Source organism: Zootermopsis nevadensis, unplaced genomic scaffold, assembly GCF_977971745.1.
Source record: "Zootermopsis nevadensis isolate Lab colony 2312 unplaced genomic scaffold, Znev_1.0 Znev_ptg000029l, whole genome shotgun sequence".
NCBI lineage: Eukaryota > Metazoa > Arthropoda > Insecta > Blattodea > Termopsidae > Zootermopsis > Zootermopsis nevadensis.
The window spans coordinates 597,680-621,573 of record NW_028259161.1 but is presented as its reverse complement, the minus strand read 5'-3'; the positions used below and the strand labels follow the sequence as shown (position 1 = coordinate 621,573).

Below are 23,894 nucleotides of genomic sequence, written 5' to 3'. Positions count from 1 at the left end.
ATAATGGCCAATAGGGTTACTTCAATCGCTTCCCTGTTGATAAATTGCCTTTACAGTTAGAATTTTTTTTTGGGGGGGGGATGTTTCAAACTAATCTGTAATTACGTACTTATGTAAAGGCGAGCGACAATACGCGTCTGCCTGTGTTGGCAGTTTGCTGCCCTCGTGGGAGTGGAAGTCGTTTGTTTGTCTGTGGTGCGTAAGAAGACTGGAACTATGCGTGCCTTAGCAATGAACCCCTTTGAGAGGTGCAGGACAATACGAACCCCACGTATAGAATCGAAGATCGAGCTGTGTAGACAAGAGCCGATGATCTTCTTTGCTGAGCAGTTTCGAGTTCTGATGTGTCTCGATTCTGTAGCAGCATGTTAATTGCGCAGATACATTTCTGTGATCACTGGAAAATACAGAAAACAGCAGAACGAAAGCCGCTGTTTAAGAAAATCCTCGAGGAAGCAAGGAGGACAAAACAGGCGTCAAGCTGCCAACCCACCGGGCATCTCAGCTGGGCTCAGTCGCAAGTTTCTTAGCAAAATGAAGGGCCCCGAGAAAATGCTGCGATTATGGTCTTCATCACCAGGGAGTCTGGGAGTACGAATTCCACTACTTCCGTTTCCTTCATCTTACCTTACCTTACGTTGTCATGCAATTTCGTTAACTTACATAATGTAAGAAAGCAGTCGACGTATGTAACTCCCGTTTATCAATTAAAGTTGCAAAGTGTATTGCAGGAGGCAAATAATTTGTGCTTTTGGTTGGTACCTAAGAAGGAAGTAGTAATTTGTTCTCTTGCACTCCATCGAGCTACAGGACGCCATACACGTGATGCTGGCATCCCGACGCTGAGCGTAGCGAGTCAGTTATCATCAGCATTTATACACGATGCATGGTCTACAGATCGGTGGAGCTTTCATCGGGGCCTCAATATTCTAATTATAATACGTACAAATTTTCACGAAAAGACCGCATTAAATTGTTAAATTCTCAACACAAAGTTCGATAGAAAAAGTGGGCATACTTTTTAGGCATCAGTAAGGTTGAATAGGAAATTTTGTGAATCACTGGAACCTGTGACTTTTTTTTAAAGAAATTCGCGTCAAGGAAGTCCCTCATTAGATGATCTCGTCGTAACACTTGTTTGGCTGATAGTTGGTTTCTGGAGGAGCACGCCTCACTCCGTGCAGCAGACCGCCGTGAACGCTGATCCCGGAAATGTATCGTGGTTTTAGGGTTGCATAAGGATCCTCTAAACAGGGAGATCGACCCCGTATTTGTTTGCGATGAGGCGGGTGCTCTATCCAGATCACTGCAGGCGTCCCGTCACGTTCCCCGGACACGTGTCTCCGCTTCTCTGCTTGTGTGTTGCAGCTTTGCTTTGTTACCAGCGCATTAGGCTGCTTGCTGCTACAAGTTTAGGTCCTCGAAGTAAATAAGCCAATTTTTAATAAATATTTTAAGTTAGGTTAGGTACGACTAGCTGACTACTCTACTCCCATGGTATGTATTCTTGCTCTAAGAGTTCGTAGTTGCTCATTCCTGCATTCTCGATTGTTATGGAATCGTAAAATCAGTCACCATTTTGTCTCTTTTGTCGGAAGAAGGCCACAGCCGATTTTAACCTTCTCATTCACAACAGAAACGAGCAAATTGCAATCTGATATACACACTTTTTACCACTGCGGTTACCAAAATGTATGAACGTATGTTTTAAACTTTGTTGGCAGAGCATCACAGACCCAGAGAGCTTTGACTTTGTGTTATTAACCAATTAAATAAATGCAATGTACAGTCTACGATATGTATTTGAACGTCTCTTGGACTGATGATTTTAGAAGACCAGTTGTCAAAATCATAGAAACCCAAGCTTGCCTAATTAATTTTTAATAACACCTGTACTAAGTTTTATCAAAATATGCCCAGGGGTTCTGTAGTTAAATTATCCGGACAAACAGACAGACATGGACAGTCCCGTATGATTTCTTTTCGTACACGTCGTGCAGTGAAATCATATTTACCTCAAATATTATTCTGCATTACAAAGATACATTTGTAATGCTGATTGAGGAACTAGTCGCTGTTTGTTCTGAAAACAATGTGAAACATAATTATGCTCTCAGGTAAAATGCAGAGTTGTTAAATGTTGATGTAGGTGGTACATATATTTACCAATGTGCTTTAAAGTCTTAGTACGGATATTGCGTCCCTGGCAGAATTTCCTGTGGTCTCTTTCCACTTTGGGGCTACGACGTACATGCAGCAAGGATTGGCTTGTCAGTTGAAGACCGCGACACAGGACGAACAGACGAGAGGAAACAGGGAAGAGAAAAAGAACCAGGAGGAGAAGAGACGTCGTGAGGGAACTCATCGGGTGGAAGAGGTTTTCGTGTTTAGGACGCTGAATTTGCATATAGCCTTTGCGGAGTGCCCACAAATACTTTGCCTGATTGGCTGCAATCTTCCCGTCACTGTATCTGGTTGGGGCTAGTTAATTATTGGTTGCATATAGAAGGGGCTGGGTTCCGTAATGTGCGCATTCTGAAATTCTCCATGTTTCTTTAACTCCATGTACGAGGCACAAAAAGCTGTGTATTTTCAAAAATATACGATTTCCTGTGGATTTGTGCATAAAAAATTAACGTTAATGATGAGTTGTAAGTAATAAGGAATTATGTGGTTGTGGTTCGTTTTATAACATCATTACGCTGGGGTTACTGACGAAAATCACGAAAGTGCCTTGGTCAAGGGAGGCGTCGTACAGGTCGACATTTGAATTTCTTGACCAGATGAGCCACTGTCAGTTCCTAAGCCATGCCAAGCATGAGTGATTTTAGTTCAAATTACTATGGCTAAAATCCTTCGGAAACGTAAAATAGAAACGGCCATTGTTTTTCATTATCCTCTTAGAGTAAAGCCCAAATTTATTACTTATAACTTGAAACCAAGCCACATAAAAGGCTTTGGAGTGCCCTATACTGCACAGTGGGTCCCACCGGTTTATTATTCTTGCCTTTAAATGAACGTTTTAAGGATTAGGCCGTAGGCTGTCCCACGGCCACCTTCTTTACCGCCGCCAGTTCGAAATCCTTCCCTTAATGAGACACTCCCCTGCGTATCCCTGGACCCTGTGCGCTAGAGTTGTCTCCAAATGACACTTAACTTGCACGCGATCTCGGTTAAGAACGTCACGTTAAAATTATCAACAACTTTCAGAAATTTACAACATCTAAAATTTAATAACTTGGTACATATTCTGAGCTTGTATTAATAGCAGCTTGGTTTGTTATGGCCCGTTTATTTTGAAACACAGCATGCTCTGTGGATGGACAGACCTTTGTTGAGGGTCTGACGGATTTCCTTTTTTTTTTTGGTGTATCTAATAATTTCTTGTTAAAGTTTAAGTAGTAGGTTTCTTTAATTATAGTTGTTCAGGTGGCCAAGAAACTTCCTAGTGTAATTGATCCCGGACGCCCATTACGACGCTGGACTGTATCCTGCACGGACCGGTCCGAGCAAACCCAGTCAATCCCCATAGATTTATGTAAGAATTCGTGCCCTACTGTGTCTTGTTTCGGTGCTGCATTTGCAAGTAGCCGCGTGTCTGATGGGAACTTCGTCGCCTCTTGTAGCAGGAGCATTGACCAGGAAACCGTAAGTTGTTGAACGTGAGCGGACGAACAACTTCATCTACCAAACCGAGCTGCCATTAAGTACACTAATTTTTGTAGCAGTCGGTACGTGGCGCCAGCATCGAGACGCCGGCCTGCTTGTCTCTCTCGTTTCTTACATCTCAGTTGGTCTCATCGCTTTCGACGGCAACACATGCCCGTATTAATGTGTCCTTTCACATCGTAATGGACGCATTTAGCCACGCTCCACTGCTACCTACCTACTCGACCTGTAACAATAGCCACATCATCTTCTTCATTATCACTGCTGACACTTGATGTCAGGGGCTGTGGAGGGTGAACAAACCCCGAGATACGGGTCGCCTGAAGGACGCTTTGCGACGAAACACCGAGGCTTGCGACTGCGTTCCCCGATTACATTTTTGGAGCTGAGGTCAGACATCGGAAGAAATGCGGCCAGATGTTTCCTACCCAAGTTTGTGTGCTATTTTACGTTATAGGAAATATTTAAATGCGTTGGCTTTCGTACTTGGAATGTGGACAGAGGTACGACGTGATCTAGGTGCTATTCTGTATAGATGTTTTGCAGTTTTTGTCTTATCTAACCTTTCCACAAAACGAGTTTTATTTCTACACGAAAAACCAGCAGTTTATCTGAACCTACATTCTGTAGTTAGCAGGTCATTCTGATTGGCCACACTGTGTAACACAGGATCTTCACGATGACACTAAAGTTTAGATGACAATGTTTAACTCCATCGTGTCTGATATTTCTGATTATTCACGGTCTAGAAATCCTTGGACACACCACTCAGTCGTTCGTGTTTGTACAGTTTAAAGATTATATGTGTGTATGATGATAAATTTCACTGTTTCCTCAAGATACTTCTCTTACATCCCAGTAGAGAGAATGTGGCAGAAAAGGAATTTTACAAACATACTGTTTTATTTCTCGTGGGACGTTTTGTGTAAAATATTAAAATGTACCTTTTTCATGGTTTGTATATATATATATATATATATATATATATATATATATATATATATAAATGTACTTCGAATTCCTAATATCTAATTGCTGTTATTATTAAAGTTAACCAAGACAAGTAAGGTAGCAAGATGCCTTAATTTCTCAAATGTTACAGCATCTTTTTAAAAGTTGTTACATGGTTTTTAAGAACTGCTACATCCTCCTCCTTGCCAAAAGTACTTTTACAGTTCGTGATCACTTGCTCTAAGACTGCATCATAGACGCTTAGGATATTTCTCTGATTCTGTTCGAATTATGGAACAGCTGAACATCTCGTTTTGGTCGAGAGAATTATTTGAGGATTGGACCTAAGTTGCTACGACAGTAAGACCAGGCAGGGCGAGGCGAATTTTGTGCTGAAGTTTCAAGGGCTCGAGGCTTCCCCCGTGTCAGATATTCGGGCTCGGCCTGCGTCTGGGGTACTTCGACGTTGCACGAACGTTACTCGAGTCTCGCTGTTTGCGTCGCTTTTTCTGTACGTGGTCTCCATTTTCCAGCCGAGATAGCACGTGTCGCAGTTCGACAGTTGCTTGTTTGTCGTTGTGGCAGGGGTGGAACGTCGTTTATTCCCGATCTGCATCATCAACCCCCAACGTCCAGCTGACGTCAGCAGGAATTTGCTTGTCTCCTCGTCCGTTTGAAATTCCAAGAAAACCGTTCCAGAAAAACACCGTCTTCTCCTACCGAAAGAGCGAACTGTCATTTCAACCCTTTTAACATTATGTGAAGCCCTACGCTCGCTTAAATAATATTTAAAATGCCAGTCCCTAACTAACTAACTAGATGGCTTACCGAGCCCGAAGGTTCATCACCGAATTAACGAAAGCCCTCCACCGGTCCCTGTCCTGGGCCAACAAAGTCCAGTCCCCTTCAACTCCTACCTCCCACAGATCCGCTTGATTCTTTCCGCCCATCTACGTCAAGGTCTCCCGAGCGATCTCTTACTCTCAGGCTTCTCGTGCAAATATGCGGTGGAACCAAGAAGAATATTTTTATGAGTTTTGTTAATGTGCTTGTTTCTGTTTGTCGCCTGGTAAGCATTTTTAATTTACAGCGAATTCTGTTGAAGATCTTTGTTAATTAATGGAGATCGTGGAATAATCTGCTATTGGAAAGGGCGGTGTGTGTGTGTGTGTCTGAAGTTGGTGCAGGACTCTTCCGTCTAGAATTTTGATTTGCAGTGAAGAAGACGACTTTTGGTCCACATTCTGCGTGCGTATTTCAAGTCTGAACCAAATTTTTTTTAAAAAAAATATTCGAATGAAATAACTTTTCCTTGCGATATTTACTAATATTATTAATATTATATTATTATTTGGAGTGACAGTGCATTTGCAAACAAACACGTGTTTAGCAGGGTTGTCTGATTTATTTTGCTTCGGGGTGGGCCATACGACTCCGTTATCAGCCCGAGTCCAGCCGTCAGAGTGTTATGGCTGCGAGTAGGGAGCCCAATCACAGCGGGGCATAAAGCACTTTAGTGCCCGCACTTGTCGTGGCCATCTTACTGGCCTTAAAGCCTGCGCTTAGTCACTTAGTCTTGCCGTAGGACAGGGGCGTCCAAAATTCCACAAGGGAATCCAATCTCGTCTGCCATTTGATTATCATGTATCTGTGAAGTTTGATGTCATATTTTAGATTTGTAATATTCATAATGCCGGTTCAACTTTTAGGTAATGGTAAGGTATCAGGTCTTGATTAATCAGTTAATTCTGTGTTAATAAATTGGCATCAGAATACTGCCAGAAATTCCCGCTGCTGGAGGTAATCCGTAGCCTGTTCCTTTCAATTAATGAACTCACATATTATATCTGTGCAATCTAAATATTGTACTTCCGTCGTATCCTCGGTTATATTAGTTTTTTACATAAGATTTCTCCACCCAAATTCTGTGCACATTGCATCTTACTAGCCAAGCTCTATACACAGACGGCTGTAATCTTTATGCAGCAGGTAATTTCTTCAGATACTTTTTTAACGTTCAATTTCCGTCTCCCCGCAATTTTCGTTACTACCAGTTTCCTTCCTCTATCGCTGTCAACTTTAATCTGTGTCTCTGCCGTATTTTACCAATGGTTTAATAAATACCTAATAGAATTTTAAATGTGTAGGCCTATTTCTGGATGTCATTTTCCCAAAGCCACTTTCTTTATTTGAATGTTCTAAAGTGGCACTTGTAATTTTATTGTATTTTATTAAAGGTTCATGAATCTTTCCTTGTAGGTGTGCCAACTAGCGATGCCCCGTACGTCGGGACTTCATGAAATTCGACGTTTGATGAAAATCTCTTCTGCTGGTAAGTCGCTGTCTCGCAGTTCTCTCCCAATTTGTGTCACCCAAACTCTGAATTCAAGCTTCACGTAACGAAACAGTAGCTGCTACTGTGTTGGCGATGAAATGAATTTACAAATTGAAAATGTATGGCACCAGCACGTACGAAACACTTGTAATTGTGTACTCAGCTGTAGTTAATCTCGCGAAAACGTATTTTAGAGATTTACCGTCTTCGAATCTCGACTGGGGGTGGGGGTGGGGTTATTTACTTTGAATCTGATCACAGATTTCCTTAGTCCGCGGCGTGTTGTGAACGCGGCGATGAGCTTTCGTGTTCGTGAGAGGCGGGGAATTTCTTGACTGCGTAGTTCGTCGCACCGCCGGCTTCTCAACGAGGACTCTGCTCCGTGGAGTCAGTTTCCTTTCAACTATGGGATTTAACTTCGAAATACGCCACAACCGATTTTTTCTTGTTCCCCAAGGGCGGCCGTTGATGAGATTCTTGATCAACTCAGGCCGGACTGAATCAACACAGTCAATCTTGCCCTGATTCTTTCAGGTCTAGTTTCATTAGTGTTGATTCTTCTGTTTTCCCGGATACCCTAATCGATTTTCTCCTTAACCCATTCCCCGCGAATCTCTCTGCCCATTCGCAAACCATTTCCCTTACTCCTGCATTCAACGCCGTTCTGAACTGTCGTTGTTCCGTAAATTCAATTAGTTTTCACACCCTAACCACAAAAATTGTATTACAGATGGATCTTATACGCGGTGGATTCCGTCGAAATCTTCCTCCCACGTTGTCGTCAGTGCCGAAAAAGACAACGGAGATGAGCCTTTTGCAGATGAAAAGGGTTCGTGCTGTTTATGTGCGTCATCTTTTTTCAGTACTCGGTACTATTTTTCTGCAGTGCTGAGGTCGCGTTTCCATATTTGGAAAGGACACACATTTATGACGAAATGAGCCTTAAGCGTACTCGAAACAATTAATATTTTGCAAAGCCTCTTAGCGAGCACAACAACTTTCCATTATGGCGCGCCACCCGTGGACTACAGTAATCCATTTTCATAGTTGCGTGTGTTATAATGCGGAGAACACTTTGTGCCTTTGATCTAAGTTTTGCTTCTCCCGACCGTGTAGACACACGCAGCGTGCCAGCATGTGCGTACATCCATCCCCTGCCTTGTGGAGGAAACGCATTGTAGGTCGCTCAAGAAGCGTGTAACGTGATTGACACGGCAGCCGCGTTCGAATGTGCGCGGTGTATTAAACCCCCGCTTAATCCTCGCCATATAGACAGGCCGCTTCCTCACTTGGCATCCGCTACTGGCGACGGAGTCCCCGGGCGAAGTGCGAAATTGCACGTGGGCGTTTAGCAGATTGAAAAAACGAATATGCAGAAAATGTTTACATTTGTGTTTTAAGTTAATGATTCTGTACTCGTAGTAATGCCCCAGAAACCCGAATAAACAATTAATGATGACTGCACTCGTAGCGCAGTCAGTGTTTTAGGGTTCCGAAGGGTTATACATTCCAACTGTAACGGAGGGCGGATTATGTTCACCCTTTATTCTGTAATGTTGACCCATTTTGCGTGATCCTTCCGCGAAGTGAGTGAATTGAACGAATTGTTTTGAGGCCGTGTCTGTCTGTTAACATGCTTTATCGCCAAATTAATTTTTATTTGTACACAAACGTAGTATGGCAGTTTGTTTTACGGTTCCAAGTTTCCGCCAGGCTCGAAATTACTTTCTAATTTCTCTGAAAAGTGTCTCGTGGAACAAAATGCTGAAATTAATAGCACACATGTAACTCATGATGTTTTCAGCGGCGGGTTCTCGTAAACACGATAATAGACCTTTGCGTTCCGTGTAAGGTAGCAAACCTCTGGACCGACTGAGCGACTGCCGGTATCTCTAGAAAGGGCTCCGCTCCATGGGATTGCGCCTGAAACCGACTATGGGACTGTGAACATCTCCAGTGAAGGCAGGCTTGGATTCAAACCAGGTACCTCTGGAGAAAAGCAACCAGGAGCGGTCAGAACGAGAGAACCCGCAACGGAAGCCTGTTCCGCGTGACACTCCACGAATGGCTCGGGACCTCTCCCCATTAGGTAATTAGCAACAGCGCTGTCCGCGCAACAAGTGAACGGATCCCACCAAAGCACTTAGCATTATTTGAACGTGGGACGGGCGGTCCTCAAGGCATCTCGTGATTCCTCTGCAGTTTTCCTTCCCCCAAAAACTGAGGCGTGGCAAGCTCGCGTGTATTTTGTTGTTATGTCTGTCTCCAAACCAGTTTATTTACCAGCGCGTAAAAGAAAATGCCGAGTTAATTGTTATGGCATTTACGTCGTCACTAAAAAATCAACGTTTTTAACTCGTACAGCTTTCAACTTATCGAACGTTTATTGAGCGATTGAATGGTGAGTACTCCTACGTCGTGTTCGGCAAGTTTTGGGGTTTCAGTGTCGCCCCGGAGACCGGGGATAATCAGCTGCCTTAAGACAGACTACTGCTGTCTCTAGTCATTGTTTCGTAGTTGTTTCATCATTCGACGCCAAGTGACTGATGTAGTTGCAAAGGCGTCGCTAAATAACCCAAGAATTTATTCGTGTTACTCAGCTACAGTTCTCTCGTGTTTCTCCGCGCTTTTCGGGTGCTTTCGTCCCGAAGTACGAAGCTCGCGTAAATAATATTTGAACGTGCAGGAGGAAAACAAAACACTTCTCCGTTTAGGTTAATGTTGTTTAGGGAAATAACAGCTTTTTTTTGAAAATCGAACGAAACCCATAAATATGGCACATAGGCAAAACGCAGAGCTAAGCTTAATGCTTGTTAAACCTGTAAGTAAGAGAAATTGCCTCTGGGCCCTAAAGGGTTTTCGTGTGAAGACAGTAAAGAGTAGCGAATCGAGAAACGAAGCCAGCACTTCAGCCACTGAATCAGCGAGCGAGCCAGTCTGCAATGGACGACAGAAGAAGACCCTGTGGAGGAGGCACCAAGCCGGTTAGTCTCCCCGTAATTAGTGACTCAGGAAAAGAGACAGCAAACTGACAGATGATCCGTGTTTCTATTAACCAGATTGAAGGATTTGTACTCCGGAAGGAAGTCTGTGCGTCATCGTCCCAACTTGCGCGCAATGTTTCCGAACTGAAATAGCCCGAGAGCTCCACTACCTTGACGGTCGCAAACTCGTTGTTTAAAATTGCCATATTCCGCTTTAGAATTAATTCTGCGACGCTGAATCATTCGGGCATTTCGTGGGTTTCCTGGGGCAAGGGACGGGTGCATTGTGAGGCAGAGCGCGGGCATTGGCCTAATGCATGCCCCCCCCCCCCCCCCCCAGCGAGATTTGAAACTGCAAGCCACCTGAGATGATAGCTTATTTTAATACTAATATATCCCCCGCGGTACAGACCGCCTCTGGTACTCACTGGAATACAAGGGATTTTTCAGCTGGTGCAAAGCAGAAATTTGTCCTTGCCTCCAACTACTGTAATCTTAGAAAGCGTGGAGCTTCGTCTCACTGAAGCAAGAGTAGTTGTGGACGAATCTTAAAACGCATGCAGGCTAATAACTTAATGATGAGGTAAAATGTGTATTGACTCGGTGTACAGTGCTTCCTCCTACGTTACCGAGGCACGTGCGATCCGACTTGGCGATGAAGAACGTCGCGCCATGGCACTTATTCTCACACGCATCGCCGCGTTCTGATTAAACTTCTGCATCATTCTGTTTGAAACGGTGTCATTAAATAACAGATGAACTTGGAGGTCGTAGTCGCTCGTTTCCATACCAACATGCCACGAACGCCTTGTTCCATAATTTTGGGTTATAGAGCGCGACTAGAGGGTTTCCGACGCGTATGGCCGTAAGACTTCATGTCGACGGGATGACGTACGGGCGGACTTATCAGTGGAACACCAAGTCACAGCCCTTCTTCCACTGACTGCACCGCCAACTCGTTGCTGCGACTAATCGAGCAGAAAACCATCAACGTCGCCCGCTCCACTCCTAACTGAATGTGTGTGTGTGTGCGGCTAATGATTTGCGAAACTCTGTGACAATTGTTGATCGGTCACACTGCAGTAATGTCTGTTGTCTGATGCATTTTTGGTATACACGACGTTTCGGGAGTTCTTCTGCTCGCGACTTCACATTACGTAGATGTAAATATATCTGTCGATATAATGACAATTCATCCGATGAATGCTGTTTGGCTGACTCCCGAAACGTCGTGTGTGGCAGTGTCCGTTATGACTGCCGTGTCGACTTATTGTCTGTTAGAGACAATGAATAGCATCAAATGAAAACGACATGGCCTCTGCGAATTTGAGGTGAGGTCGGTGTCTCAGGGACTCAGGAGCTTCCCATCCGGTTTCGCTGATCAAATTCTGGGCCGACAGTGGTCGCCTGGACACAGGGTTTTAGCGACAACCACTGCATCGTGATTGTCCATGTGTCACACGATCGCCGTCTGATTGTTTGACATCGTGCAGACTGTGGTCGTATCAATCCATTTCGTTTAATTAATATTGTTTCTCTCTGATCGGCAAACGTGTCTGCAAGTTGGATCAGGTTGAGGCACTGAATGTTGCGTCAACATACCCCATCTAAAGAAGCAATAGCTTTAAGGTGCGCAAACGTGCGTGCGCAGAATTCCTCCACAGTGATAGCAGACTCTGTTAAATAAAGTTTCCGAGCAGTAACTTACAGAATAAACGTTTATATAATGTGAGATGCTTAATTAATGTTAATTTAAGTCATTTACTCCGCGTGTAATAAGCTCTAAGTAAGCGGAACACAACACAACGCAATATTCTAAAAAGAGGAAAATTACGTAAAAATGTATTTGAATTAAGCTCCTGGAAGGAATTTAAATACCCACAAAGAGACGTCGGTTACGAGGGTTTGAGACGAAGGGACAATTAAAAATGTTCCTTAGAAGGAGGCTTGCGTTGGATGACGTCAGCCCTTGGTAATCTGGGTTGTGACGCGATGTGGTCAGTGTAAGTTGCAGAGGTTTTCAGAAATCTGCTGCCTCCGTATGCCTTTATTTTGGGGTCTGTAATAAGATGTTTCCTTTCTTCATGAACGTGTCCCTAGGGATGAAAATAGTTGCGCTGCTAATAACAGTTACAAGTGAGTTGCACTGAATGTTTATTTTATATAAGACATTATCTGTCTGACTGTCGCCCAGTCAGCTGCCTTCGTTAGAAAGAAAGTTACGTGTTTTCTGTTATTACTAGTACAGACATTGAGGCTTCTTTCTCATAGTTTCTTTGTCCTTTCAGTATACAAACCAATTAGTTTCAATTTATGTTTGTTAGACGGACGTGGGCCAGTGTTCTGATTGAATTCGTTAATTGGTTAGGTCGATCCATCTGCACCAGTATTTTGCCCGGAGAGACGATAAATGTGCTCGGATTTTACGTACCAAAGTGAGATGCCGTGAGCTGAACGCGTGATGGTCTGTATATTGAAAAGGATTTTAGAGATACTTGTAAAATATTGACTCTGTCGTTCAGTATGGGATGTCTTGAATAGCGTTCTTTGCCATCGTGATACGTTTATGTCTAAGCACTGAAATGTTAACAGCCTATGTTTAAAAGAAAAGCCGATATTCACAATCCGTCTTTGTCCTGGACTGATATTCACAGTGAAGATGGCAAGCTTCGGGGATCTTATGCCATGTAGTCTCGCAGAAGTTCAGCGACGTTTTAGGAGTCCGTACCATCTCCATCATCAGGTGATTTCACTCGTCACCCTGATGATGGAGATAGCGCGCACCTCCGGAAAACGTCTATGAGACTGCACGGAGCGAAATCCAAGAAGGCCACGAACTTTATTCTCGCCGCCATGAGAACCTGAAATCTCAACTGTATTCACAAGAAAAATGGATCTTTAATACGGCTCTTGGACGTTGTGACATCCCGGATTTTGAGGGGATAATAGGAGTTTTAGTTAGTTGAATGCAGGCCTTGTCATCATGCATAATCGGAATGAGGAAGAGAATTGATTTGCGTGTTCTCAAGAATAACGTAGTGTAGTCAAATGTACGCTCCGCTAATTTATGTATCGGCTTCTTTACTTGACATTATAGCAACCCGAATTATCGGCGCCGAATTTGGATTCCATACATGGACACGTGTTTGGCCAAATAAAAACGCAGCATTCCGAGACCAACCTTACAGGACTAGGAAAATCATTTCAGCACTGAATTGTGGATGTGTGCTTCTGTGGAAGTGGACAGCTTTGTGCCCGCAGAAGTTGAGAATTGTGTTCCAAAATGTCCGCGCAGGTTGAAACTCTCTGCCCACCAACAAATACACACGACACAACACGGACAAGTTTTCCATATTAAACCTTGCGTATGACGTAATTTATGAATGCTTGTTGTTGTTGTTTTTTTCACTCCATGCCTATTACGGACGTTTCTTGACACATAAATACTGCACCACGCGCACAGCGTGTATAATTCCCGCATTGAAACAGAATATTTTGCGGTCCAATCCTGTTTTTAATTTCCTTGTTAAAGAAAAATTGTCATTTTATATTCTCGGGCCGAAACGTTTTCGGTAAAGGAACATTTTACCCATTCCACTTTCAAAATGGAATTTGATGAGTCGGGATCGATTCTCCTTATATTTCTGTCGACTCCTTTTAAATTCGAGCATGTAAATGACACCACAGCATCGCGATCCCACTCAGCCAATAGGCCTGTAAGAGTAACCGCGCGTTGGTGTGAGGTTTGGTAGATGAACGAATCGTTGTTGGAGTAGACGTCTTTATAATTGGATTATAATTGTTGAAGGGACTGTGAAATATGTTTCAGAGATGTCATCTACCTTGCCTGGGAATGAAAATGAAGTTATCTATCGCTTCTCTTTTGAGATGCTTTTCTCTCACTTCCTCCTAACCTGAGCCTGTAGACGCGAGGCTTCACAAACTTCGGATGTTGCAAGAACGTTTAATTGCCGTCGTCTGTTCGTCTACCTGAGCGGCGGTGAAATCCAGGGAATCGCCTGCTACAAAGAGCAAAATGGGATACTGGCTAACAAGCTACATCCCTTGCACTTTTGCGAACTGTGATGCACGTTGAGGGCATGGAATCTGTCTGGGAAGGTGTAGACTGCATTCATATGACTCTGAGTAGGGGCCGGCCCATGTATCTGATTAACCCACACATTAAAAGGCAACAGAGAATACAAATATTTTCTCGAGAAAAAGTCGCTAGCAAAACTACTTGCAAGTAGAGTGAAGGTGTCGGAAAATTCACGTAGAGACTGTCACATCAAGTCATCAATGACGCAGACCTCCTGGTCGCATGACTCAGTCCGATAGTAGACGGTGCTCTGGAAGACACTGATAAATTCTTCTGAGATCTGTACTGAGTGGAGGACAATGGCATGAGACCGAGACAAAATATGTTACGAATGTAAATATTGCCTAATGCGTGTGGTGAGATAAATGCAGAATCGTCCTCAGAAAGCTGATAGTCGTGGTTCGTTGCCGCGTTCACAAAAGCTCGTCACTGAATCACATTATGAGCCGTGTCAGTCTCGTCCACACTCTCAAACCTTTGCGTGTTTAAGACATATTTTAATATTGTCTTCTTGCCAGCGTCTTTTACCTGAGCGACCTCATCCTTCCAGGCTGTTTGTCTGTCTGTTTCTTATATATCTCTCTCTTTCTTACCTCATTCTCCTGGCTTTTATCACCGTAACAATATTCGGTATACGTACATTAGCCTACAAGCTACGAAGTTTCCCTCCGTACTGGTTTAAGCCATGCAATTCGTAAGTGAGAGCAGAGGAACGTACTCGGACGCTGGACTTCTGCAGTAGTTACACATCGAGTAGCTGTTTCAAACTTAAAGCTATTACAAACTTATCATGCCCATGTACAAGGCTCAGCCATGTAAATGCGAGGCATTTAATTAACATTGTGTAAAAACACGTACATTTGTTTGCAAATATTTTCCAAGAACGCTGGCTTTTGCTGTATCGCGTTAGCAGACTCTTTAAGTTCCGTGCACGTGAACGTTTTTTTCAGTTGCTGTCTGCATGCATGTAATTGCACACGTAGACTTTTGTTTTGTGCAGAACTAGAATTTCTCGTTCCCAGCTCCAAGTTCGTACTGCCACTGTTATAACATGCAAATGAGGCGAGTAGCTGAAACACAGTCTTACAGGATTTATGCATCAGTCCATAATTGAAGGCAGTTTATGTTCATTACACCCCACACTCTACTTTCATCTTTTCGAAAACCAGAAGCCAGTAAACCACTGCAAGCGGTGACTGCCTTTAAGTAGTTCATAATGTCTCATTCGCTGCAGATACGCGTGATTTGATGTGTTCGGCCCGCAAGCGAATCGGAAATGAACAGAACAGTTGTAATTACTTTATTGTTAATAGTTACGGTGCAATTATGTAAGAACGATAAATATGGACTGTGATGAGACATCAATAGATTAAAATATGAATGACGTATAATTGCCGCCCGTGCATTTGTGCAGCAATGAATACTAGCTAATTGAATCCAGAAGAATATGATCCTCTGTGCCCCGCCAACAAACATATCGCATGTGTGTTTGTTGTATTGTTCGCTCCTATTTTGCTGACAGGCTTGGTTTATGCATCGTCGCGCTGCTGCGGTCTGGACCACGGACATTTGAAATCTCTCTGCACATTCGCACAGTTCATTTAAGTGTGGTGTTGTAAAACTTTTTCCCCCGCTTCTCCGCTGTTACGAGCTGAATAGTTGGCGGGTTTATTTTTGTTGTTCCTCCGGATGGTTTTTGCTAGCAGAGCAGTCGAACATTTAATTTCCATATAGCAGTAGGTTAATGGAGCGAACACTGTAATTCCGCCATGCGCATAATTATTAATAATGTGTGCGCACGGACGAAGGCCCGTTTTGTGTGCAGGGAGGGAGGCGACCGAAGGTGCGAAAATTACTTTCTACTGAATTGCTGTATTCTGTCCCTGAAGATGCATCTCCTGTAATCGCAGAAATTAATAAGTTCATCAGGTCGGACCCAAGCTTGTACATTTTCCTTTCAGACTTAGCTCTGCCGCCATGTTTGTGCTTCTTAGCACACGAAGTCGCGTTCTGAATTTAGAGAGAATCAGTGACAGATTACGTACGACTTGGTTTCGTTCAGTCAATGTTTCCAAGTCCAACAGAACAAGAATAAGTTGTAAGAGCTGAGGTTCTCACAGCGGTGAGTATGAAGATTTCCGTCTTCTGGGTTGTTGCGCTGTGTAGTCTGGTAATCGCCCTGATGACGGAGGCAGTATGACCCCTGAAACGTTGGTTAACATCGACCAAACTGCACAGCGCAACAACCCAGAAGACAGAAATCTTCATACTCATCGCCCTGATGACGGAGGCAGTATGACCTCTGAAACGTTGGTTAGCATCGACCAGACTACACAGCGCAACAACCCAGAAGACAGAAATCTTCGTACTCACCGCCCTGATGATGGAGGCAGTATGACCTACAAAACGTCGATTAACATCGACCAGACTACACAGCGCAACAACCCAGAAGACAGAAATCTTCAAGAATAAGTTATTTTCGAGTGTTTTATGTTAGGAAAAAAGAAAAACGCGGACATAATTAATTTTTATGAATATTGCTTCTCTTACGGTTCTTGCAAAACACGGTCTTGTCATTGTGTTTGTGTGAGTAACGCGCGGCAGTCGGTGGTCTCATTCAGCAGTGTCTTGTGAACTGTGTAGATTACGTGGCGTCTGATGAGAAATCAGCGGATCGTTACGTAATTTTCCCATTTCTCTCTTACTTTCTCTTTCCTACAACGAAAACTCTGCTCAGAACTACGTTTTGTAAACACCGTGTAATCTGTTAGAGATTCGAAGATTTCGAGAAGGTAAAAGCGTGCATTGTGATGTTCTTCGTCACGACACCGCGTAATACTGCGGGCGGTCACGAAACGGCCCGAGGAAGCCTCCGTCTCCGTATTCAGGGTAGACGACTTATGCCTCAGAGATGAACGCAGCGCTGTGCGGTGTCGTAAGGCACAACACCAGAATCTGTGTCGCTCCCTCGGAGTAGGAGGATCGTTTTCGCACCAATACAAAACAGCAGGTAAAATTACGGTCGTGCACACTTGAAGTCAGGCCATCGCACTCCGGCAATCGCAGGCGTAGTGCGACGTGGCTGTTCCGTCTCGATCTGCTGTCCGATCCCACGGACTTTAAACTTGTAATTTGTGTTTCTAACATCACAGCGCTGTTTACATTGCGACGGTCTCTCCGTCGTTTTGAGGGGGCTTATGTTTAGTGTAACGAGGAAAGGAAAGGAAAGGAAAAAATTGCCGTTCCTTGTAAATCTCTCTCTCTCTCTCTCTCTCTCTCTCTCCCGCGTTTCCTTTAGTCCTGTCTATCTACGGCCTCTGTTTCTATGCAGCGGATTCACCCCCTCCTCACCTCTCGCCGTGCCTCACACATACTTTTTCCTTTTTTTTTAATTGAAAAGTCTGGTAGTGCTTTCCTTCCGGCTTTTGAACTTTGCTCTTTCCTCTATTTTCTGGCTGTCTCTTTCTAGTCAGCCACGGACTTCTCCATTCGGCTAGGATTACCTTTGCTTAGAAGAAGAAGAAGAAGAAGCCTTTCTCCCCCGTCATCCTTTCTTCTCTTCGCTAGAATTACTGCAGGTCCATGGGAAAGTCCTATAACGTCGGGGCGGTTGCTCTCAAGACAAGGGAGTCGTCTGCTGTCCGGTCTTCAGAACTGGATCCACCGATTATGGCCGCTGACCTTGAAGGGAGAGCCCAGTGTGCGGACCATTCAATGAAGTACACTCTGCGTCAGAGTGGAAGACTGATAATTGCTGTCTTGTGACATACCACACGTTTGTTGCAATCTCCTTTCTGGTCATTGATAATGCCTCATATCACAACACTCAGACAGACAGACAAACCACCGTCTTACTCAAAGGACGAAATGAAAGCCTGGTTATTGGAAAGAAACATCCCATTTTGTGACATTGAAAGCTCAACTGTACAATTTAATCATATTAAATAAGTCAAAGCAGAAATATTATGTGATTATTCAGATTTCAACAGACAAAAACATACTGTGCTGAGACTTCTGCCGTACCAACCCGATTTAAACCCCACTGAACTTATTTGGGCAGATGTAAAACAATGGGTTGCAAGCAAGAACACATTTAAAATTAAGGACGTCGAGCATCTGTGTCGCCAGAGATTCAAAGAAATTGGGCGAGTGGAATGGGATAATGTATGTCAGCATGTGGAAAAACTAGGACAAATTTATTATGAGCAAGAAGGCATGATCGAAGAAGCTATCGAACATATTATAATTGAAGATAATGGAGTGAACAGCAGCAGCTGTAGTGATGAATCAAGTGATATGTCAGAAAGCGATGGTCTGTGAGGAGTGGAAGAGTTGTGAAGAAGATACAGTTATCTAATACTCTCTGCAGTGTTAATTACCGTGGTGACATTTTATTTGGAGTGTACTGTACGTGGCCTGGTGCCATCCCTTCCAGCAAACTTCTGTTAAGTGACTCGCTCCGAGGTTCCATTTCACGAAGTTCAGCGGCCAAAAACGCTGGAACGCAGTATACGGAGGAAAGACGGCGTGTGATTGACCTCTCGCAGTGCAGGAGCAGCGCCTTCATGATGCAGATCAGTCGTCATTATAGAAACAGTAATGATGACAGCAGCAACAGGAAGAGCGATCTGAAGGCGACTGGAACTGTCGTATCGAATTATGTTCTGTGACGAGAACTGTCTATTGCAGAGTGCGCAGTCAGCGCGATTTTCGTTTCGACAAGGGAACGAAGTAAGAAAATTGCTTACTGATCAACGCAGCGGCTCACATCGATGATCTTGCTGGTTGTTTCGCCGTGCGGTGTTTTGTCTGTGTGCCAACGTTTTAGAGGAACGTGCTGCCTTCATCATCAGATACTCACAGTCTTAGCAAAGTAGTGTTAATTGCATTAGGTAATGAGACTTGAGGTTAGGTTAGTACGTGCAGCGTGAAAGGTTAAATAAGAAATTTATGAGGAATTTTGTGGGATAATCTGAAAGTAGGAAGCCATTTGTGAGACCAGGAGGCGTATTGAAGGAAAGTATTAAAAAGGATTCTAAATAAATCGGTCCTGGGGTTTATTTATGGATTGAGCTGACTCGTAATTGTGTAAATGATCCTACGGGATTCTTAGCCAAGTCAAGAAATGTATTTACCTAATGAGTAACCAAAAGACTGATCAATAATGGTTGGTAGCTGAGTTCCTCATCTCTCGCCTCGTTCTTAAAATTCTCACCATCTTTCCTAACACGAGATGTTTCAATTTTTAAAAAACTCGTTTAACATCACTTATCTCGTTTAACATCACTTAGCTCGGGACCTGATAATAAGTAGCAAGACCAGTTCGGTAGGTCAGTGCGGGCCGACGGAACGTCGCGGCCCCATTTTGCCGCCGCCCTCCTGCATCCTCGTGTGTTTTCGAGATATGAAAAATTGTTGTTTTGAACTCCGTGCGGCGGGAAAATAAAACCCGGTTTGCTGGTCGCGGCTGAATCCCGTGTCTGAATTGCTGCAAGTCTGCTCTTGTTTATTATGGCCATATTTCCATACACTGCCTCTCCCTCTCTCTCTCTCTCTCTGCCTGCTCGCCCTTTCTTCTCTCCAACCGAATTAAGGTGGAGCGTCCATCATTAATTGAATCCGAGCTGGCGCCCTGGAAGAAATCCGATTAAACGTTTAATTTGAACGTCTGATAGCGGATTGGGGCAGGCGGCAGGGGGGGAGGGGTGGATGGGCTTGCGTGTCTCTTATTTCCTCCTCCCCCCACCACTACCACCAGGAGGGAACTTTCTGCCTATCCGTTTTACGATCCTGTTAAAAAATGTGAGCGTTCCTACCATTAGGGCTGGCCTGCAAGTTCATTTTGTTGGTTCAGTTTTGCACACTGGATGCTTGTTAGAAAATGAGACACGAAGCTCTTAGTGGGATCAGTGCGATGTTACTTCGGTCCTGCGACGTTTTTCCGAAAAGAAAAAAAAAAGAAAAACGGCGTTTCACAACTAACCGGCTTTGGGTTCGAGACCCTCACTCTGCATTCGTGCTGTCTTCAGTGGTCGTCAGTTTCCACTAGTTTGCTTGAAACATGCGTCGTGTTCAAAGAGGTGCGTCTGTTAAGCGTAAATCGGGTGATTTGTACGATAGAAATCAGCCTTCACTGACCAATTGTTCTTGTTTTTAATATTTCCTTGGCCTTTTTCTGATTTTGGATTATTTAAAAACGCTCTTTTAAATGCAAATGTGATGTAACATAGAATTAATTGGAAAGGCGTGATAGGGAATTGGTCATGGCCCTTTTTGGAGCATTTTCTTAAGGGAACAGCGGAACATTTCGGGATTGTTTGTCTCGAAAGCCGTCTTTTACTGCTATGACATATTCTGCGTCGTAATGTTAAAAGTTCAGTAATCCAAGCGGGGGAGACGTCGTCCGTGATGAGTTGAGTTGCATTGTGAAGTCGCTCTGAAATGTATTTTGCGCGTTTAAATCGATTTAAAGCAAACAGTTTTGATGGTAATATCGCATCAGTCGCCGCCGTGCGCTCTGTTCAGCGGCGGGCGGGAACGGTGTGATGACGTAAGCTGAACGCTATTTGAGAGTGAGGAGGGCCCTTCATTTTAACGCGCTGAATGCATCGGGAAGGACGAGCCACTCATTTGGCGACCGTAAAATTTTCTAGACGGTTCTTTTTATTTGCATCATAATGTAACGCTCCGTTTAATGCATTCTAAAAGAGTGTCGTTTGAGAAGGGATTCTGTACGTAATGTCATTGATTATTCATAGGGTGCGCTTGGGAGTAATAGACTCTGCAGCTTATGACGTACACTTCATAACTACGCTCTCGGCGTGTACTTTCCAAATAAAGCAAAGCAGCTGTCAACATGGGTTTTCAAAAAATCACGCGTAAAACGGAGGGAGGAGAGAGAGAGAGAGAGGTTTGCTCAGCCAGAGAAGCGACTGACTGGCCGGCCGGAGGAGTGCGATTCCCGGCAGACATGCAGATTTTTCGAGGTTTGAAAGCTCGTGACGATGGTGCCCAGCATTCTGTAAAATTATTCTCTTGTTGTTCCAACCACTGGGTGCCCTGGTTAGCTAGCCTCAGACCGGGGTCCTCTGCTCTTTTTAGGTGCCTATTTGACCAACTGATAATAGCTAATATTATTGTAATCTCGGCAAGCGAATGCCAGAAATACATGAAATACTGCACGATCGTTTCCTTAGTCCATATATTTGTCTCCTCCCGATTATTGATCATTTATCTTCTTCTTCTTCTTGTAACCTTGAGACGTGGACAGTTGAGAAAGTACGTTCTCAGCTGTTCAAAATATTTCCTGCGTCTGTGGAATTATAATTTTCATTGCATTCACTCATTTCTGGAATCCGGTCAAAATCCACACAAAATTTCCTTAACATGAATTTTAATACTTTCCTCCAGTCTGCGTCTAGGTTTCGCAAGTGGCATTTTACCTTGAGGCACGCTTATCAAAGTTTTCTTCCGATCCTCATTTTCATGCAGTGCGTGCTACGTGTCCTGCCGATCTCGTGTTTCCTTCGGACGATTATTGCTCTGACAATACCGGGCGGAGATTGATTGGATATCTCGACACTGTAACTCGAGTTTCCTCCTCGGCAGACAGCAGCTTCCCTTTGCTTGCGTTGACGTACTCGCTGTAAAATGGGGACGTTGGAAGGTTTGTTATTACCTTGAATGTTATCAGGTTTAATCAACATTTCTCCTGGTCTCGTTCGATTCGTCTCTGGTTGTGCAACGTCTCTCGACATGGAAGCAATATTAACACGACGGAATTACAGACCCCGAGGAAAAGAAGGAAATATCGTTTCCTTTTACCGCTCGGGCTTCTAACTCAATCACATCTCTATTATTACGAGAGGGAGTTCCTTTAGAAACAGAGAACTTGTTTTCCCGAAACAGAATACAAATAAACATTGCGGGAACGTGCTCTTCAGCATTCCCTTACGACTTTATTCAAGCTTTTCCTTGTATTCTGCGACTTAAGTAAATAACCAGCCTACTTAAGAATTAATGATCTGCCAAGCGCACCAAAAACGTTCTAATCACTGCAAGTGCAGAATTGTTGGCACCCCAGAGTTACTATATTACTGCAACGCACTTAGCTCTCTGGACCGATGCTAGTCTTCTGGCCCTGAATCAACTACTGTGCCTACTTCGCACACATTCTGCTTATCAATAAACGGGTTTTCAGGTTCTCGCGACGTCGAGTACTAAGACAGTTGTCTTTTGGAAGTGGCGCCGTGCAGTCTGGTCGAGGTTTTACATTTGTTTCGGATGTGATAACTGGCCCCATTTTCAGGGCGATGAGTAATCTATCGACTGTAGGGCGCAGCATCCTGCAAGACAGCCATATTTATGCTCGCCGCAGTGAGAACCTGAAATCTTACTTACTTCTTCATGGCTAAAATATACTTTTGCAAAAGTTCACTGCAGTAGGTTGGATAATGACATTTTATGAACTGTGTAATGACAGTACGTGTGCTTCTTGGAACTATCTTGCTGTAAGTTTTACCACCAACTTCTCCTGTGTTTGTTGTTGTTGTTGCCAGATACGTCGAGAAACCTGACCTAAAAGTACAGAAAAGCTGTGATTCTGTCATGATTTAGTTATAGAATTTGGTGTTTGTTACTTCTAGCTGCCAGGTCTCGTATGCTCAATCCACGCAACGAGTATATTCAGCCTCTTACAGAGCGTGTCGTAAATCGTGTGGGCGGGCGAAGGATTGAGACGCTCGCGGAATTAGGAGGAAGAATGCCTCGCTTCTCTGGGAATCAAATGTCGTGTCTGTGGCTGCGAGTTTATTTCATTGTTCCTAACAGAAACAAATGTTAACACCTGAATACCTGCGTCACTGCGTGGGAAATGCCCAGTGATCGATTCTCGAATCGTGGAAACAGAAAACAGTGATTTATCTTACTTGCGACTCGCATTAATTACCTTGCACAGAAGACAGTCACAGCTGTTAGGGGTAGAGGGTCCTCACATATGAGCGTCTTTTTTCTTCTCTCAAGAAAATCCGGTGATTTTTTTTTTTCGATTATGATGCCAGATGCAATGTGATCCAGCTTTCCATGCTACAGAATCGCAGAGTTCTAAGAAGTGCCGTACCGCCCTGCTTCCTTTAGGATTTTCTTTTTGAGAGAATGGCAAAAAGAGTGAGGTTAGGTTAGGATCGTTTATTGCCTTGTGTTTTTCTGTGCGTCAGCGTGTCGTGTGGACGCCTTCTTGTAGTTGTTGTGCGGACGTTTCTGCTTTATTTGTATAATGTCTAATGTACTATCTGCAGAAACGAAGATTCTCCACCAAGGTGCAGATTCAAATTCACAAATTAAGAGCCCTCATACATAACACATACGGAGTGTCTCAGAAGACGTATAATACGGAATGTTAGCCTTGTTATCAATCTCTCTACATTAAATTCACTAACTCCCTATGTCGCAATGCTTACTTACGTATGTAATGGTTTAGCTCATTATAATGCGTTTATTTTATTCATTGAGTGTTTAAACATTTTTGGAACTTCCTGTATGTTGCGTTGGTTGCTCAGCCAAAGGTTGCAGAGTTTTTGACATGGCAGTAGAAAACTCCAACAAGACCAGGTCTAGACCCCGCACTCACTGCGGTAATGGAGTCTGTAACAACTGAAGCCCCCTTACGAGTTTCCAGGACGACTCGTCAAACATTAAGTTTGAAAATGTTCTCTCTCCCTCTCAACCTTACAACAAACATCCACTCACTCTTTGAGAGATGAGAAAAGGAAAATGTTCTAATTGAGGGATGCTGTGATCTTTGTTAACAAGGAAATTGTTACCGGATGTGGTGGATAAAAATTGGTCTTTGTTTGTT

The 23,894-nt window shown here is 43.7% G+C and overlaps 1 protein-coding gene across 2 annotated transcripts in view; it reads left to right on the top strand.

Annotated features, from left to right (window-relative positions):
- LOC110837873 (membralin) overlaps positions 1-23,894 on the top strand; it is a 294,281-nt gene that overhangs the window by 118,221 nt on the left and 152,166 nt on the right. For both annotated transcript variants that reach the window (XR_015537727.1, XM_087358271.1), the window contains exon 14: positions 6,880-6,952. Coding sequence is in view for 1 of the 2 variants with exons in the window: in XM_087358271.1 (XP_087214397.1) it covers positions 6,880-6,952 (73 nt within the window). In the remaining variant the exon portion in view is untranslated. The remainder of the gene's footprint in view (positions 1-6,879; positions 6,953-23,894) is intronic.